Source organism: Phaethon lepturus, unplaced genomic scaffold (genome assembly GCF_000687285.1).
Source record: "Phaethon lepturus isolate BGI_N335 unplaced genomic scaffold, ASM68728v1 scaffold5247, whole genome shotgun sequence".
NCBI lineage: Eukaryota > Metazoa > Chordata > Aves > Phaethontiformes > Phaethontidae > Phaethon > Phaethon lepturus.
The window spans coordinates 6,357-25,912 of NW_010553922.1; the positions used below are offsets into that span (position 1 = coordinate 6,357).

Here is a 19,556-nt window from a genome sequence, read left to right on the forward strand (position 1 = left end):
AGGAAGACCCCTGAGAAGGCTGAAACTGCTCGGTATCCAAGGATGAGGTGTATGGTAAAAGCATTCCCCTTGGCTGCAGACATTTTTGGCCAGGAACCGCCTATGACCAGCCTGTGGGTGGCCTTCTGTATCCAAATCCAGCTCTATGACTGGCATCACTTTTAATAAAAGATAAACTAGTCAGCTAGCTAGTGTTACCTAGTTTTATTTCCACATCACCTGTGTTACTCCCCCCTCAACACTCCCCTCCACCCTTTTCTGCTCCCACGCCACTTAATGCAGACGGTGGATGGTCAGAGTTTGGCCCTGACAAGGAGAACCAAGGATAATACAGGATCAGCCTTACCAGGCAGCTGATCAAGCCAAAAGACCTGAGCAACCTTGGTAATCTTGGGGAAATGGGTATGTTCATTGAAAGGCATCAGGTCCTTGTTATAACACTGTTGAAGACAAAGGTTTCATAACTAAGGAGCCCAGGGGCAAGCAGCGACAAGTGGCAAAGGTGAAGGTCCAACATTAGCTGCCTTCTGGCTGAAATCTTTCCCCCCTCCTATCCACCCTACTGAAAGCCAAGAGCAAAACCAGGCATCTCACATGGGAATCCGACATCCTTCTGCCTCAACTGTGGGGATCCAAGCTCAGCAACACCAGCCAGCATAAAGAGGCTGCCTTGATTTGGAGGATGGGGTGACTTCTGTGTGACTTCCAAACAGTGGTTAGCTTACAATTAGTATGCTTCGTCTTACAGCATTTTTTTCTGTTTCCTTTACAGAAAGCCCAGTTCAACTGGGATCCAGAAACAGTTGGACTCATTCACGGCTCCTTTTTTTGGGGTTACATTGTGACACAAATTCCAGGAGGATTCATCTCAAACAAATTGGCTGCTAACAGGTAAGAAAACAATAATCAAAAGAATTAAGCTTTACAGCCTGGTGACTGTTGTACATCATTTAAATGATTATTACCAAAATAGCAAATGAATGTGTTTCAGGAATACACCTCTGAAACTAAACATGCAGTATTTATGTCTATAACCGAAAATGGGACTAGATTTCCATTATGGGTCTATTGCTGATTCTCACAATTTAGTTTGTTCATCTCAAAAATTTACACATTCATTCTCTAAACAATAATGCTTTCTGGAGAGTGTTAAGAAAATCACACCTAGTGCTTCAGATAATGATTGTAGCATTTGTCTTTCAGAAGTTGCCTTAGTGCTTTTTAGCTCAGCTTAACACAAAATAAAATCTTTCCAACAAAATTTGACTTTTCTCCTTTAAAAATTGTCTGTGTACTGAAGCTGGGCATGTACTAATTACAGAACTATTTATGTTCTGAAGACATAAATCCATCCTCATGCACGCAGATATCCTTGGCATGGATGAATACAGTGCTGACTGTCTGTCATTAGGTTTGCCTAGAAATTCTAATAGAGCCTCATGATTTCTGCTTGGCAAACTCTGAGCATCTATACAAACTTTTCTATACTCATTGTGTTTGTGGGCTGATTTTTTTTAAATTCAACTGCTTTTGACAATGAGAGTAAAAAAAGTAGCTAATTTTGCCAAAGCTGACTTTGGTTTTGGGCTTTACTTCAAAAAGTCTTAAGAACTTGGAACATGATCACAAGAGAGAGGGAGGTTGTCTGAAGACAGCTGGTTGTGGATGAGCTCATGAGATGTGCATGATTAAGGGTGTTTTGGGATCTACAGATAAAAAAGGTGGTTGGTACTCATTTCATTCTCTGCAAACAAGATGTGACTTATCTACAAACACTCTCAGAATCGGAGAAGTTTTTTTAGACTAGTTATATATTGTTTTGCCCCAAATCAAAGTACTTTGCTCTCTGCATTCTGCAAAAAGCGGTAGGGGTTACAAGACGGCCTGGGAGTTCTTCCCACCCATATACCCTTATGGAAATGACTCAAGGACAGGGTCATCCCGCAGAATTGTGCAGACATTCGATCCCAACTCCCCTCTGTCTGTAACCAGAACTTACTCAGAGTTCAGTTTGCACTTCAGCACTACTAGTATCCTCAATTATTCATTTCTCTACAACACAAAAGTGCCTAAGCAGAGTATTTTTCCATCTGCTGAATAAGCCAAACAGATTAAGTTTTATCATTTCCCCAGCCCCTCTAGTCTTGCCACCAGCTTTTGCAGGAGAAGGGCCCCAAAACACAGATGTGCACACTGTTGGCTGAATAATTCATGCTTTTGTTTGAATTATTTGAATAATTTGGCTTTTGTTTCCTTAATTTTCTTGCAAATGGTAAAATCAACCATGTTTACGCTGTAACACCGTGTATTCTGTCAGCTGTGCATATGCACAAAAGGCTGTATTTCTGTATCCATGAGACTTTCAGACTCAATCTAACACTATAATGCAACATAAAATTATGGATTTGACTATCATAACTGGGTTTAGGAGCAGAATTTGCTGAGGAGTAACAATATCCCAGAAGCTGGGCTCAAAGAGAATTTCTGTTTGTAGTAATAGGATTCACAGGTCTGGCTAACACCACGTTTTTCCTTTATTCCTTGTTTACCAAACCAGTTTCAGCTTGGGCAGATTGAACAGGGGTGCTGAGTTTCTGTTTCAGAGGGGTTACTCGCTTGCTAAGACACAGTGCAGGAAACCAGGAGATGTGGGGCCAGGCTGTGAACCCACCACTCCTAGAAAGACAAGTGTTTTCTTTTGTCCCAGCTGCCCTCTGGCAATGAGATGTATTATTCTGTCCTACTATTGACATTACAGATTTAGGTACAGACTCTTTTGTCACCTGTTTAAATCCTGCTTAGCACTGTGTAACCTTGAACATAAATGGACACCCCCACCTCAGGCACTTCTCTAATGCAAATAGTTATCTGTAAGAATGAGGGATTCAGATGGATCTCAGAACAGCTGGAAATATTGAGTGCTTTACGGTTTTGCACCAAAACCATCTAACACCATGTAATTTGATGTATACATTCATCCAAATTTGTGTAGATCTGCCTTCCACCAAAAAGTTCATGAACTACTTAGTGACAACGTCCCTTTGACTCGCTACTTACCCTCAAACATGCATCCCAACGTAATTTCCTCATTGTTTGGAGGTGACAAGGAGAAGTGAAACAGCAGGCACCTCCCGATGCTGGTGTTCAGTAACAGCACTCTGCTGGGCAGGAGTCCATTGCTGAGGAAGTCTGTTTTGATCCTGAAGTGGCAGCTGGCCAAGGATCACAGCAGTGAGGAGAATACGTGAATGAATTGAACAGAACTGGGATGTTTTTAGTCACGGTGGAGACCAACTTCTTTGGGATAAAAGGCAGTGAACTGCTGGAAAGATGCTGACTCTTTGTGGAAACACTATTCGCCCTCTTAAGTAGTAGCAGAAGGGTGGCTGGTTCTCACTCAGCAGAGAGGATGCATTTACAACCCAGGCATGTCGAGAGCTGGCGCTAAATGAAGTCGCAGAGATTGGAAACTCAGTCTTCAGAGCCAGCTGTTTGGATAATTAAACATGTCCTCTTTCCTATGGCTTATTCTTTCACGTGCTTGTTAATTTACATAATTTGCTGTAGTTCCCTGAGACTGTCAATAACATTACAGTAACAGACCTGATATCTCTGTTAGTGGCAAGGAAGCAAGGTGCAAAACAGTTCTCTTCACCGATGGTAATGGAGAGCTACGTAATACTTATTTCTCAGCTAAATGCTTGGTTGTGAAAGCAGTCTCCTAAATGTCAAGATATGATCACAGGCATTGTATTCTAGTTCAGATTTTCAGACCATCTTCTATACAAAACCATTTCTTTGTCACTTGGCTCTGCCAGCCTACTCAGCCTCTTTGCTTTTGTGTTCATCTGTTGAGTGCTTTCTTGTCATTCAGATTATGAGCTGCCTAGGCATGGACTGTTGTTTTTGTCAATAGGTGTACAGAATTTAGATAAAAGAGTGTTGATCTCTGTCTGTAGATTCTTCATGCCATAATACTGCCATTAATACTATTGTGAATAATAAGCCTCGAATCAAAAAATGAGGTGACATATATTTTCTGTGAATAAGTTCAAAAAGAGACTGAAATGTAAACAGTTGAAATCTCTATTTTAAAAAAAGAGAAGAATGACAACAAAAGGTTTTTAAATGTTTATAAATATTTTGAAGCAGAGCATGATAAACAGCTATGCATAATAAGATCTGTATATGTCTTTGGTAGAAAAATCAAAAGGAGAGAAATACCGCTGTTGTCCAAATCATACTATTTCAAATCAAATATCTGTCTAATACCATTCATACATCAGAATGAAGATTAATGTGTCTTTTTGAAATGCCACACATAACAAGACAACCCGAAACTTGTTAAACGTCACTGAATTTAAGTACTTTGAAAAAGGAGCATGAATGGTGGTCCACAAACAGCAGCGTGCTGCTAGCTAACATCGGCGTAGGTAGGAGTTGAGGGCCTTTAACAAAAGGGGCTGCTTTATTCTCAGGGTGTCACCTTGAGTCACACAGCAAGACAGGGCAGCTTTGGGCTGACCTTCCATCTCCGAAGTGCTGTGGTCCCCAGGGCCACCAGCTGCTCCAACTTTCTACCTGCAGAATGAAAGGTCTCCTGCACAAAGGCAGTCTGCAGGGAAGTAGACATGGTTGCTTTGAATTGCAGGCAACACAAAGGCAGTAAACTACTGCGGGCTAGCAGTGATCCATTCAATTTAAATGGTGCTTGGCAGTTGTGGAGAGCTCCTCTCCTGCCAGTTCTGATCTTTTTCAGTGCTGTAACAGGATCTTAGAGGGGATCCTCATCTATATCAGCTTCCACAGATGATGGAGTAATGAACTCTTGGTATTCAGAGACTACATGGTGCAGCTATTGAGCCCCATTTGTTGCACAAAAAGGAAACCTGAGGCTTCAGTCAGCCAGATGTGACTATCTATGAAATCTAATAAACCAAGTACAGCTCATTCCTACTACTGGTAGTAATTTTAGTGATTGTTCCATCTGGTTGTTCCCAGTCTCTTTCTTGGTTTCCAGTGGTGTTTCTCATGGTGCAGCAGCCTCAGTTTTCAAATGAACTCCCCCGACGTCCTTTCACAAGCTGGGCACGCAGGGACGCTTCTCCCTTGCGCCGCAGCGTCGGCGCCTGGCAAGGCTGCAGCCCATGCCGTGCTGAAATGGCTGCGCTGTAGCCCAGCTGTCTTTCACGTCTAGTGACACTCTTGTGTATTATTAATACAGGCAGCACAGTAAGTGTGCACCACTCTTCAGTTAAACATAGGAAAGCCCGTGTCCGTGCCGGGAAGAGCTCCCACAGACTGCGGTGGGTGAGGCAGACACGGCTCTGAGTGCTACCCCAGGGTCTCCGAGTGGTCTGGACTTTCAGGGATGACGTGTGGATCCATTACTGCTACACAGAGGTTTCTGCTGCCTGTTTCTCTAATGGGTGCTAACATTTGAGAGGCTGCAAATGATTTCCCAGCGGCACTGGGACCCAGGTGCATGTAGAGCCTTGACTGATTTGTGCCCCGCTGCAGCAAGTGCTCTTCCCAAGCAGGACAACAAAACGTTGGGTTGGTGAGATTGTGGTGTGTGAGCTTGTCTCTGTGACTGTGCCCAAGAACAGCATTTCTTCTGAAAAAATTATCATTAATTTCATGTTACTTTTTTCCATAGGGTATTTGGAGCAGCTATCTTTCTAACATCTACACTGAACATGTTCATCCCTTCTGCAGCAAGAGTGCATTATGGCTGTGTGATGTTTGTAAGGATTCTGCAAGGTCTGGTGGAGGTAGGATCACTCACCATTTTGGTCCTTTTGTACATCATTTGGTTTTGGAGATTTGATTCTAAAAATCATACGGGTTTTTGGTCAAGTTTTCTGCTCAATCTATATTTTTACTTGCTACTCATACTTAGGATGACAATTTTTTAATCATACTGATTTCTATTTTAAAATTTACTAAAAAAAGAAATAAAAAGTTTATGTTTCTGGTGCTGCAGTATGATCTATTTTAATCTACTTTTGCCATCCACTGCATGTACCGAACAGTATTTTCACCCCAGAACGCATTACCATTTAAGTGATTATCCCAATTAGTTTGACATCTTCATATCCAAACATCAGAGCTCTTCCAGGCTTACCTAACTCTTCCTACATCATTCCACGGTGACAAACAGCTAGACAGGCTGGACAGTATCAGCAACTGCTTGAAGTAGGAATGCAGTGAAAACAAATTATATGATGTGTTAAATGTCTGCCAGGGCGTCACCTACCCCGCCTGCCACGGAATGTGGAGTAAGTGGGCTCCTCCGCTGGAGAGAAGCAGACTGGCCACCACGTCGTTCTGTGGTAAGTTGACAGGCTTATATGGTTTACGTAAGTACATATTCCTATTAGATGTATTTTATTAATTTTGTTATTTAAAAGAGAAATGCGAACCGTCTGCCCTTTGCTGCATTTGACTTGTACTCTGAGCTCAGGAACCTCAGAGTCTTTTTGTTTAGTATGTCATAATTTTATCATTTAAAACCAACCCTCAGAATGACTGTCATAATAAACGAAATGGCTCTAGAGCTGCCACATGAGAGAAATCACACCTTTTTTTGTTTTTTTTTTTCATTTGCTCTATCTTTAGGGATTCCATTTATTGTACATATTGAATTGGCCCTCCTAAACAAGCCTGCACTTAAAAAAATGATTTTAAGAGGACTGGAGTGCTTTAGGTTGGCTGCTTAATATATATCAGTGAAGGTGATGAAACTTGTTGCCACTGGCTGTTCTGCTTCACTTCGTTTTGAATTATGATCAGGCTTGTACTTTGCTCTCTTCTCTGGGCCACTTCCCAGTGCTGACAGCTGGCCTTCTGGAAGATGGCTTCTGGGAAATTTCAGAAGAAATTCTGAAGAGGAAAGAATTTGGGGAGAGGAACCCAGTGGGAAGGTGGGAGAGATCAATCTCTCTCATTCCCTCTGGCAAGAGTCCTAAACCTTGTTATGAAGCAGGAACCAGGAAAAATACTGAGGTTTTACACTTTGTTCTTCAAGGAACATAGCCTCTTTTTGCCTACAGCCACACTAAGGAAACAAAAAAAAAGTTTTTTTATTTTTAATTCCATCCTCCAGGTAGCAGTTTTTGCCACATGTCACTCTGTGCTACCATGGTTTCTTGCCAGAAAAGAGTACTGTGAGTGTCACACCTGCCTGGCCCTTTCCCAGGTCTAGTTTGAGCCGCCCCCTCCTCATACAGTCTCCTGTCTTCATCTTCTTTTGGCAACCTGCAATCTTCAATTAGCTGCTAATTCCAGGGAAAACAGTGAATGTTAGTATCTCTGGCTGGATTTGGGCAGAAGGCTAAAGGTAAGGGACAGAAGGCATAATCCAAATGTACTCCCGCTGCTTTTTTACCCTAAGAAGTCTGGATATGCAGAACAGAGGGCAGGAATGGTTCTGCTGTAATTTCAAATGTGCTGTGTTGGCAGCGAAGGAAAAGGCACTGCTTGTTACTTCACTCTGCCGTTTCCCTCCAAGACACCTTCATCATCTGTATTTGGTGTGTCCCTTCCCATTTGTAGCAGGGAAATTGGAACTGTGACTGGATGTCTAATAATGCTGGAGGAAAAGCAGAAATAGTAGGACTTTGAAGAGTAAGCAGTTGGGAAAAGTGGAAGAGAAAACAATGAAAATAAATGCAGGTGCTGGGGTAAAGCCAGCTGAAGATGAACGGCTGTGTGAGAGAATACTCAATAGGAAATGTAAAGTCAGAGGAAAAAACAGTCTGTCCCTCAGCAGTGGAACTGAAAGGCTAGGAAAATACAGCACTAAAATACAGGAGAAAGGGTAAAAGGAGGAGTGACATAAAAAAAAAAACAACCCAGCTTTTCATATTATGAGAATTTTATTTTTACCACAGATGAAACCAGGATTTAGTCATTATTTGGGTGTTTTCATTTTCTGTAGAAGAACAGACCAAAAGAGAAGACCCTCCACTCTCAGTGCTCTCTCGTGAAATCCTGGCACCGGGTAGAGAAAGATCCATCCTGCAGCCCAGCACCCATTTTAGTGGCTACAGATCATTGATTCTTGCACTCAAAAGGTGCACAGGAACAGTGGAAAAATTAGGAAACCCCACGTTAACCAGGTTCTTTGTTTCTCTGACTATATTCTTGCCTGGGGCTTTGCTATTGTTGTAGGAAAAATGAATTACACAGAGATAAGGGCGAAGGGTCACTGTGAACCATTGCAGAGAAATATTTGCTAATGAACAGAGCATTATTAAGTGTTCATTAACAAAGTGTGTTTGTGTGAGATATGTTGTGTGAGATACATACTTGTCAAAACTACAAGTATCTCATTTCCTAGAGTAATTCAAAGCAACACTTCTCACATGTGAAGCCACTGGCATCATCTTGCACTGAACCCAAATGTCCAGATTGCATGAATTCTCCCTAGGCCTCCATGGAAATTCCTTTCCAAGTGCTTAAATACGCGTCTCTTTCTACAAGTCACTTGGAAATATGTTTCAACGGTATTATGTATTTCCCAATCAGAAACCTTGGTACAGACAACTTTTTAATCCTTTTTTTCCCTGTCAACTTTTGCCTATTTATTCCAGCTCTTCGTTCATTCTGCTGATAGGAACTAAACACGGTTGAACAGACTCAGGGTGGGTCTGAACCCTCCGTCCGCTAGCTGCACTTGTGGGATCATGGGGATATAGCCATGAGAAGAGCCTCCTTGCATATCTGCAACCAAGTTCTGGACACCAAGAAGGCTTCTGAAATTTGGGCCATTAGCTTCTCTGGAGTCCACCTCATACGCCACAGGGTTAGGAGGGATTCCCCACTTCAGTGCATACCGCTTATGCCTGCGTGGTGGTTTATCCTCAGTTTCAGCTTTGCAAATCACAGTTACCTACAGGGCACAGCCCTTCTAGCTGCAAAGTGAGACTGGTGATCCCACACCAGTGAGGGACAGTCCTTCCCACCACCCCAAGCTAAATTTTACCGTTGCCATCCCATTCCCCACGTTCACAAGAAAGCATGGTGCCCATCGGTCAGAGGCATCCCTCCAGTTCTGCCCCCATGAGCACCTGCCTGGATCATCTGCACTGGATCGCCTATCACACCCGACATGTTTTCTTAATCCCTTTTTCTCCTCAGGGTCTTATGCAGGTGCAGTGGTCGCCATGCCGCTGGCAGGTGTGCTGGTACAGTATATAGGATGGTCATCAGTCTTCTATATTTATGGTGAGTTACTTAACACGAAGGATCTCTGTGACTGGGCTGGTACTGCCAGCGGTTTTGTTAAACCTATATAACCAGTACGGATCAGAGTTGTTCTGGGGAATGAAGAAGTTGCAAATGGTTATTCTAATTTATTCCCTACTTATCGCAGCTTCTGAAAGCTTTTATTTTGTAATCATCTGTTGTAAAATGTTACAAAATTGTAGTGACCAGGCTACAGCCCCTGGTCACCCAGTGAGAGGGTTGGATGCAGCTGTAAAGGTTGCGCTGCAGCACGAACGCTGGCGTGATACGCGTCCCGGAGCGCACACCAAAGCGAACGCTGCAGCATATTCTGCTGCTGGGGTGCCAAATGCCTCTAAAACCTTCTGCCCTGAGACACCTGCCCATGCTGCCCACCCTCGGTGAAAGCACCGCAAAGCGGTCCCACCACCGGGGTACGACCCCGTGGCTGTGCTCTCATGCCCCATGCTTCCCCCCACGGTACGTGGCAGAGCTTTTCTCAGGCCCGGCCGCGCACATCAGCAACCAGCTAAGATGGGGTTTCGCCGTTCTTTCCGGAGGCACAGAGCACACCGTGAGAGCTGCCGTCGCAATCTGGTTGTGAAGTTCTTTTACAGAGATTGCAACCATGTTATGACCGGTCTGCTTTTTCCCCTCCCCGGGTCCCCACATCGAGCTTTCCTTCTGCCTTTTCTCTGCCCCACGCGTATCATGTAATACAGGCGGCAAAATGCTCGAAAGCTTTGCAAGCAGGCATACCACATACACAGTTTTCATATTTCCTGACTTCCCTGGGCATATTTTTTATGCAGGTTTGGTTTAATTTGCTCTTGAAACAAACTTCAAGGCCTGCAGATACTGAAGTGTGGCTTTTAAAACTGAGCTTTGCTTTTCCTGCCTCTCCAGGAATGTTTGGGATTGTTTGGTACATGTTCTGGCTGCTCCATGCCTATGAGAGCCCTGCTGCGCATCCAACAATAACCAGTGAAGAAAGGATATACATAGAAACAAGTATCGGAGAGGGAGCCAGCCGGGCTAGTGCAAGTGTAAGTAAAAAAGGCTTTTCTGCTTTTCTGGTTATAATATGTGAGCACTTTGCAACAGATGAGCATACGACTGGATGGATTCTATTAGCTGCATAAGAGCAGCAGAACTATTTGGTGTTGATGTTTAGCAGCTTTTCCTTTTATGAAAATTGCAGGATCAAGCTCATGCAGCTGGGCAGGACAAATTCAGCTGCTGTTTCAGTTCTCAGGTCTAGGGAGGTAAAGGAGTGGGGAAAGGGGGAACAACACACTCTGATCTCCTACTCTTGAGTAACTATTGTGTTCTAAAATAATATTAATCGAAATAGCTAAATAAGAAACTAGCTGCAGATGTTAATTATTCAGCTGCCTTCTGAGCTCTTATTAAGGATGATTGAAATTCTGAATGCTCAAGGACTGGGTTTCTGCCCTGCTCATTCTCGCAGCAGCTCAGCTCCTTGTTTTAAGACTTCCATTCTCCGTCTGAGAAGATCTGGGAAGATCCTGGAAACTTAAAGATAAAACCTATTTTCCCATTATATTCATCTCCATTCCCTTAAGTAACTCATTTTTGCTAGTGGTGAAAAAAAAAGCTGTTTCTTGATAAGCTGTTCCTTCCTGGCTTTCACTCTTGAACATTTTGGAACAAAATAACTCCAAACTTTTTCCTCTACATGTTCTGGGTAATAGCCTTGCTGAGAGTACAAAGGACCAGGCTCTCCTTTTGGGCATGCTCCTGAAATTTGGCTGAAGTCACTCAGGTCTTGGCTGGAGACACACATACTTGTTCCAGGTCATCGCGATAGGATGAGAGGAAATGGCCTCCAGTTGTGTCAGGGGAGGTTTAGACTGGATATTAGGAAAAATTTCTTTACTGAAAGAGTGGTCAAACATTGGAACAGGCTGCCCAGGGGAGTGGTAGAGTCACCATCTCTGGAAATGTTAAAAAAACCATGTAGATGTGGCATTTCAGGGCATGGTTTAGTGGACATGGTTTAGTGGTGTTGGGTTGATGGTTGGACTTCATGATCTTAAAGGTCTTTTCCAACCTTAATCATTCTACGATTCTATGATTTTTCTTTGCTGTGTGGTGGCTTTACTGCAGAGGACACTAGTACCACCATCATGTGTTCACACACAACCGCAGGCACACAGTTGCCTGTAGAACACAGCTACCATTTTACAAAAAAGAAGAATGTCAATGTGTATTGCCATAGTTACATATTTCAGCTTCTGATTTGAATTCTATTAGGTGAATACAGCTCTGAAGTGTTCTTTGTTCCAGCTGTATAGAGTATTGCAGCATAAATAGAAACTGGAAATGCCAAAAGCAAGTTATAGAAATGAAACCCTTTACCATGGACTTTTTTTGCTGAATTAAATGAATCATGTTGAAGCAGGTAGCTGTCTGTTGCTGTGCTACTGCATTTTTTTTTTAGCTTGGATAGTTCTTTTTTCACAATCCTTTCAGTGGAATGTCTCAAACTGCATCATTCCCAAAAGCGGCAAACAGCACAAGGCTTTCTCTAGTTTTCTTTGCTTCTGTTATTGATCCTGTTATCCCAATAACAGGATTCCAGAAGACCCTGTGTAATTTCAGTAAGTAGAGTAATAGTAGCACACTGGTCATCTTGAATACCCTAACTATTCTAAGAAAGTTTCTCTACCTGTTTTTTGCCACCAAACCAGGAAACATCTTTCACTTGCACTGTAAGTGATTTGTAGTGTAAATTGGGTGCAATGTACCGGATAATCCTGATACAAAAAGATACTTGTCTCTTTATTTTGCCTTCTACCTACTCAAAAATGCCTTCAATATTTTTTTTTCTTCCTAGAAATTTAGCACTCCCTGGAAGAGATTTTTCACTTCAATGCCAGTTTATGCAATCATTGTGGCAAACTTTTGCAGAAGCTGGACTTTTTATTTGCTCCTTATAAGTCAGCCTGCTTACTTTGAAGAAGTCTTCGGATTTGCAATAAGCAAGGTAAATGTCTGAGATGAAGCAGTGACCTTCAGACCTCAGCCTAGGAGATGCAGAGTTCTTCAGGATCCCCAGATGACTATGGAGTCATTACAGTAGATTATTCACAACAGCTGGGATGACATACTTCCGGTCATCTGATAGAAAGGCTTGCTAGCATCAAATTATTAGCAAAAGGAAAGAACTGAAAAGTTGTTTTGAGAAGGAGTTGGTTAAAAAAAACACAGGTCATGAAAACTACAAAGTAAGTAAATAGAAATGCACATTTTGTTTAGCACTGGCAGTTGAGCATTACTTGCCGGATAATTTTTATCCTCTTTTTTTTCCCCACTACTTTTCATTGACAATGAGGGGTCAGATTCTGTATGGGTTGATATTCCCTGCCACTGCCACTTCATTAAAGCCAGTATTGTTACACTGCCCCTTCAGAGCACGAATGAGGATCTCAGAATGTTTGTTCCAGTAGAGTTTTTTCCACCATTCCTCTAAAAAACTGACTTGCTGTATTGTAAATTCTCTTCAAGTGTAATCCTGCAAACCAATAACAAACAACATCATCATCTGTGTAATGCTCCGGGGGCACCAGTGTGCTCTGCAATGCTGTCATGGTAGCAATGACACTCGGAACGGCCAAGCGCAGTGTGGAGGTGAAGAACAGAGGTATTAAGACAAAACAGATTTGTTTATTCTGAACTGCCTTCATAAACGTTAAAGTTGCACCTCTGTGTACCTCACTAATTAAAAACTAACGTAAAACTGACTCTAAGGAGGTTGCACACTCTAGAAAATAAACTCAAACTTCTCATTAAATTACTGCTTCAAAGAAAAACTTCTAGAAGATCACATGCTGATCACTAAAACTCTGCAAAACAGTCTTTTCACATACCTGGGATAAGTACCAGAGCTAACAGAGTAGGTAATAACTCTTTGGTAGAAAACTCACCAAGGGGAAGTCACGCTTGACCAACTTGATAAACTTCTGTGATGAAATGACTGGCCTGGTAGACAAGGGGAAAGCAGTGGATATTGTATACCTAGACTTCGGTAAGGCCTGTGACACTGTCTCCCATAAGATCCTCATAGACAAGCTGTTGGTGTAGGGGCTGGTTGAGCAGACAGTGAGGTGGATTGAAAACTGAATGGCTGGGCCCAGAGGGTGGTAATCAGCAGCACAAAGTCTAGTTGGAGGCCAGTAACTAGCAGTGTACCCCAGGGGTCAATAGCGGGTCTGATCCTGTTTGACATCTTCATTAATGATATGGATGACGGGGCAGAGTGTTTGCTGATGACAGAGAACTGGGAGTGGTGGCTAATAGGCCAGAAGATTGTGCTGCACCCAGAGGGACCTCGACAGGCTGGAGAAACTGACTGACAGGAACCTCATGAAGTTTAACAAGGGGAAGGGCAAATTCCTGTACCTGGGGAGGAATAAGCCCATGCACCAACATATGCTGGGGGCCACCCAACTGGAAAGCAGCTTAGCAGAAAAGGACCTGGGGGTGCTGGTGGATGCCAGGTTGGACATGAACCAGCAGTGTGTCCTTGCAGTAAAGAAGGCTAATGGCATCCTGGGCTGCATTTAGGCAAAATGTTGCCAGCAAGTAGAGGCAGGTGATCATTCCCTTCTACACAGCACTGGTGAGGCCACACCTGGAGTACTGTGTCCAGTTTTGGGCTCTGCAGTACAAGAGAGACATGGACATACTGGAGAAAGTCCAATGAAGTGCCTCAAAGATATTTAAGGAACTGGAGCATCTCCCCTATGAGGAAAGGCTGAGGGAGCTGGGACTGTTCAACCCGGAGAAGAAAAGGCTGAGGGGAGATCTCATCAATGTGTATAAATACCTGAGAAGAGGGTACAAAGAAGATGGAGTCACAGGCTCTTTCCAATGGTGCCCAGTGACAGGTCATGAGGCAATGGGCAGAAACTGAAACACAGGAGGTTCCCCCTGAACTTCAGGAAACACGTTTTTACTTTCTCTGAACACTGGAACAGATTGCTCAGAGAGGTTGTGGAGTCTCTATCCTTGGAGATATTCCAAAGCCATCTGGACACAGTCCTGGGCAACCTGCTCTAGGTGATCCTGCTTGAACAGGAAGATTGGAGAAGATCATCTCCTGACGCTCCTTCCAAACTCAACGGTTTTTTGATTCTGTAATTCGAAGAAAATGAAAAGAAGATATCATCAATTTGTAGGCTATAATCCCACAAGAATAAAAACATATGCATGCCATTAAAAATATGCTTAGTTAATAATTTGTAAAATTATATCATGTTGTCAGGTTTTATACTGTATGTTCATTCAGTCCATATACAACGTGCAGGTGCTGCCTTCATTTACACAGTAGCAGGTAACAGGGATAGAATTGTTAAGGAGCTCCCTAAGAACATGAATTATGAAAATACATAAAAGCAGTTGAAAACCAAGATAGAGCACTCTAATATCGGGACACATAAGACAGGGCTTTTTGATGTCTACAGTAGAAGTTCATATTAACAGTCCTCTATCCCTAACAACTCTTTAGTGTAACCATGGAAAAGCAGGGATATTGCATGATATTTCTAAGGTGAGATTTTCACTTGTACTTTGGCTTCTCCTGGGCCATAAGGAGATATTCCTTCCTTCACCCAGCTTTAGGCATTTACTCTAACCAGCTAAATTAGAGCAGTTCTCTTGTGCGCCTTTGCTGGTCCTTGGAGAGAGAAAAAAAATCCATCAGAGCACCAGCTACAGACTCTTTAGACTTTTTTATTCTTTTTGTTATTGCTTGGATGCCTTCCCTGTGCCTCTTGAGTTTCTCCTGCTGTCAGGAAAGAAATAGAAGGAGGAGGGAAAAACCCTACTAGGTCTTCTGGCCTTCAGAGAGAGAGAGAAGGAGGGATGGAGGGATGGAGGGATGGAGGAATGGAGGGAGGGAAGGAGGGAGGGAGAAAGGGAGGGAGGAGAAACACCACCCTTCCTCCCAAAAAATTAAGGAAGGTGCCCAGGCACTGCCCTAGGCGCTGCACAGCAAGGGGTGCTCTGCACAGATCCAGCTCCCTGACAGGGGCGAGTTACTGACAGCCCCTTTTGGAGAGGGCACTGTGTGACCCCAGCAGGGAGCAAACAGCTCCGTTTCTGACCCTGTCTGTCAGGGACAGTGAATGAACAGCATCTGGCACCCCAAGGAGCATCCTGTAGGCTCCAATTCCCAGTGACAACATCCCGCTGTGACCCACCTCACAAGCCCCAGCAGAGATGGTGGACCAGGGATGAGGTGAGTAGCTTCTGGCCATGCCGTGGCTCACATACTGCCATTACTGGGAAGGCTGGGGAGAAGATTATGTTGGAGTCTCTCAAGCTCCTAGAAATCCCTAAAGACAAAGGTAGCTTAAGGTCACCTAGGTCTTGGTTGCAGGTCCTCTTGGACCTGCCTGCAATTCTCCCACACAAGGATCCAGGATAAAAAACTGGCTGATTGAGAGGAAAAAAAAAAGGTGAAGAAAAGGTATGGTTCCTGTTCTCTTCCCCCTAAATCCTGAGGGAGGACATGAGCAGTAAGCATTCTTTTGTCTAATTGCAGGTTGGCCTTTTGTCAGCAGTTCCTCACATGGTCATGACGATCATCGTACCCATTGGAGGGCAGCTAGCTGACTTCTTACGGAGCAGGAAGATTTTAACCACTACCGCTGTAAGGAAGGTCATGAATTGTGGAGGTACTACTGGATTCTGAAAATATGATATTTCAATTGTGTGCTGCAGTTGATGTAAATGTCATAGTTTGGTCCATTTTTAATTGTAATGAGGCAAATTAATCTAGACTGCATTTGCAGCTGGTTAATCTGAAGCATTTAATGGAGCGTTCATGTTCGATGTCCTCATGGTATAAATCCTTACTCATATGAGCGTGCTTTTAAAAAGGGAGGAGGCAAGAAGTCTGTTTAATAATTAAAAGGGCAATAGGGACCGTCCCAGAAGAGTAGTATTATCAAATAGCCCTCATCCTGCAAATTTATACAGACAAAGCTAACCAGGTACCATGGTGCTGGAGAGACCCTTTCCCAGTGAGTACAGTCTTGCAATAACTGCTCCCATGTACTACTTCCAGCAGAACCCACTAGCAGGTTTGGGCTGCATAAAAAAAAAAAAAAAAGATTGTGTAAAAAAAATGGTGAGGGATGGACAGACTCATTTTTACTCAGCACAAAATAATTTATTTCTAGTTCAGTCGCTGAGCTAAAAAATCAATGACATCTACATGTAGGGATGATGCTAAATTAGAGAAAAAATTCAAGCAGGATAGCCTGTGAAGTCATTCTCCACTGCCAGTTCCTGGCTTACATTTTTTAATGATGGCATAGGCAGCCTGAAATAGAGATGCCAGCTTGGCTATGCATCTTCACAAAGGATTCTCAAATCCATTGTATTTTCAGAGTGTGTTTTCAGTGTCATTCAAAAAAACATAAAAAGAAGGTTTGTAATGTTACACATTAGAAAATGTTAATTTGCAGTAATGGCAGAGACTGGAAGTTCCCAGTGATGGTCAGGGATGTCCTATTGTGTTGATGGACACTTGTATGTAAAACCCTCTTTTGTTTCATTTACCAAGAACAACTCACATTACTACAACCATGAGAAATTGAAGACAGGAAATATTTTTCTCCTTTCCCTATCATGTCTGTGTGTTTGTGAATTTTCCAGTGCTTTGCACAGGGTGACTTTCTCATTGTTTCCCTGTACTGCTCAGTAAGTCAGCTTCACCAATTGCTTGGGTCATTTACACAGCAATGAGAAGAAAAAAGTATATTCTCAAACAATAAATATTCAAATATTTCTGCAAAGCCACAAAGCTTCCAAGTATGTTCAAGAATAGCTATAAGATATGAAAGAATTTTGTCTCATTTTAAGTTGCTATTCTGGCAAGACCTTGTAAGTATCTTTGTGACCAATTATAATTTAAAATGTAATTTATTCCCATGTGTTTCATTTGAAGGCTTTGGGATGGAAGCAACCTTGCTTTTGGTTGTTGGTTATTCTCATACAAAAGGTGTGGCTATTTCCTTTCTGGTGTTAGCAGTAGGCTTCAGTGGATTTGCTATTTCAGGTAAGAACTAATCTTATTATTGGTTTTAGTATTAGTTATAAAAGTGATGTTACTGTTGTTACCATCATCATTTCTATTATTCTGTTTGTTCTTAATGTGGCTGCTTACAGGGTATTCCCTATTCCTTCCCATATCAGAAATAATTTACTTCAGTATCTATGAAACATGTTGTGCATAGGACATGAAGCTTTGAAAGAACCTGCTCTTTTTTGATTCCATTTTACATCAGCTTTGTGCTGTTATTTTCTAATATACTTTTACAGTGTCAGCCACCTTTTCTTCTTGCATAAACAGTATCCCTGAAAGGAGAGAGAGAATTAATTACTCTGGAATTAATTACTCTAAGGTTACCTGTTGCAACCCTGCTCCCAGCTTTAGCTGCCAGTTTCTGCTTTCTCGGGTCTCTCTCAGTTGTGTCCTACAACCAGCCCTTCTCCTGAGCAGCTGTTCCTAACACTTTCATGGGTCTCACCAGTCTCAGACCGACTTTTGTAGCTCCACCAGTACACTTGTTATTAAAAAAACCCTTTTGTTATGAAGATGGAAGGCCATCAGCTATCAGACTTCCAAGAAGATCGATCAAAGTTGACCAGCAAAGTAACTGCTGGTCTTCAGTTGTTTTTCAGGATTATGCAGTTGGTAAGTAGTTTTGCTACTCAGTTATGAAATGCTTGCATAGCAGGTCATTTCTATCAATCAATTTTCATTGCAGGATCTTCCCAGTACTCAACTTTTTACTGTATTTAATCACATGGACATGGAATTCATCATCTTTTCTTGTGATGATCCATAGCTCATGTGACTAATTTTCATTACCTAAAGCAAGATAATCATCTGAGCTGATTTTTACTATTTGTTTTTATTTCTTAATAAAATATGTACCCAGAAGATAGGTTACAGCAATGGTAATTATTTTTCCTACCCGTTTCTATTCTGTTTTTTTTTATCATGTTGTTAAACTGCTGCTTAAAGTACCGGAAAATGTGTATTAAAAACCACTACTACCTAAACCAAAAGATATCTGGCACTTGACAAATATGAGGCAATCATTCCTTAATTAAAAATATTTGCTGAGTGCATTGTTTCAGTATAAGAAGATGTGAAGCATAGATGCTTTAAATGATGCCAAAACAAACTATATTTTCTATACAACATGATCCCCATAGGTGGAGGAGAAAGGGGTTTTGAAAAAGAATAAAGAGTGGCAACATATCCTCCATCCTTATTGCCCTTTAAATTATTAAATCAAGAAAATACTAGCCTTTTTCTCATATATACGGTAATGGGGTTTCCTACTTTTTTCAGGCTTCTTCAGCCAGAATGGCTGTAGAAAGCCCTGTTGGCCAGGTAGTGCAAAGCTGTATAGTTGACTATTTTCTCTCATTTGTTGTAGGGTTCAATGTGAATCACTTGGACATAGCCCCACGTTACGCCAGCATTCTGATGGGGATCTCCAATGGTGTGGGGACACTGTCAGGCATGGTGTGCCCGCTTATCGTTGGTGCAATGACGAAACATAAGGTAACGTTTCCCCATGATTTCTAGGAAAAGGATTAATTGATGCAACAAAAGTTAAGACATTTCGAAGATTCCTGGGAAATCCATTTCATCACCAATCTCTGCAGCGGTTTTCTATTGTTATTTCTTTTGAATATTCATTTTAAAAATGTCATGGGGGCCAGGTTCCCTGTGTAAACTAATTATTTGTGTAGGGAGATATTGTTTTATACCACCTGAGGCTGGGTCTCTGTAAATATCTCCATACTACTGGTTAATGCTTCTAGGACTTGGGAAACTCCTCTACAATGCATCCCTGTTAGGGTTCCTAAGGAATCACAGATCTACAATAAGATTAACTTATTTGTCAGAGAAATCCCTGAATTTCCAACTCCATGAATATTTCACATGCAAGAGAGAAATTTCCCTGTGAGAAAAAGTAACTAGCATGTTTAATTTTTTATCCGTTGTTATGAAAAAAACATCTTCACAATGACTCTCATAAATTGTTTTATCTGTAACATCAGGAATCAAACGGTGATCATGGTCATTGTTCAATATGTGCTAATTCATGGTCTAATTCAGAGAGTAATATTTCTTTTTACTGCAAATTTAATGAGACCTGTACTATTCTTTCAGACCCGGGAAGAATGGCAAAACGTCTTTCTGATCGCAGCCCTGGTGCATTACAGTGGAGTGATATTCTATGCTATCTTTGCTTCTGGGGAGAAGCAGG

At 42.2% G+C, this 19,556-nt stretch overlaps 1 protein-coding gene across 1 annotated transcript in view; it reads left to right on the plus strand.

The window, feature by feature from the left end:
* The window catches only part of SLC17A8 (solute carrier family 17 (vesicular glutamate transporter), member 8), a 23,203-nt gene that overhangs the window by 3,337 nt on the left and 310 nt on the right, over nucleotides 1–19,556 (plus strand). Inside the window, exons 3-12 of the mRNA XM_010291656.1 lie at nucleotides 773–891; nucleotides 5,660–5,774; nucleotides 6,248–6,335; nucleotides 9,145–9,231; nucleotides 10,138–10,277; nucleotides 12,092–12,241; nucleotides 15,803–15,935; nucleotides 17,213–17,323; nucleotides 18,717–18,844; nucleotides 19,460–19,551. Of these exons, the coding sequence (XP_010289958.1) occupies nucleotides 773–891; nucleotides 5,660–5,774; nucleotides 6,248–6,335; nucleotides 9,145–9,231; nucleotides 10,138–10,277; nucleotides 12,092–12,241; nucleotides 15,803–15,935; nucleotides 17,213–17,323; nucleotides 18,717–18,844; nucleotides 19,460–19,551 (1,163 nt within the window). The remainder of the gene's footprint in view (nucleotides 1–772; nucleotides 892–5,659; nucleotides 5,775–6,247; nucleotides 6,336–9,144; nucleotides 9,232–10,137; nucleotides 10,278–12,091; nucleotides 12,242–15,802; nucleotides 15,936–17,212; nucleotides 17,324–18,716; nucleotides 18,845–19,459; nucleotides 19,552–19,556) is intronic.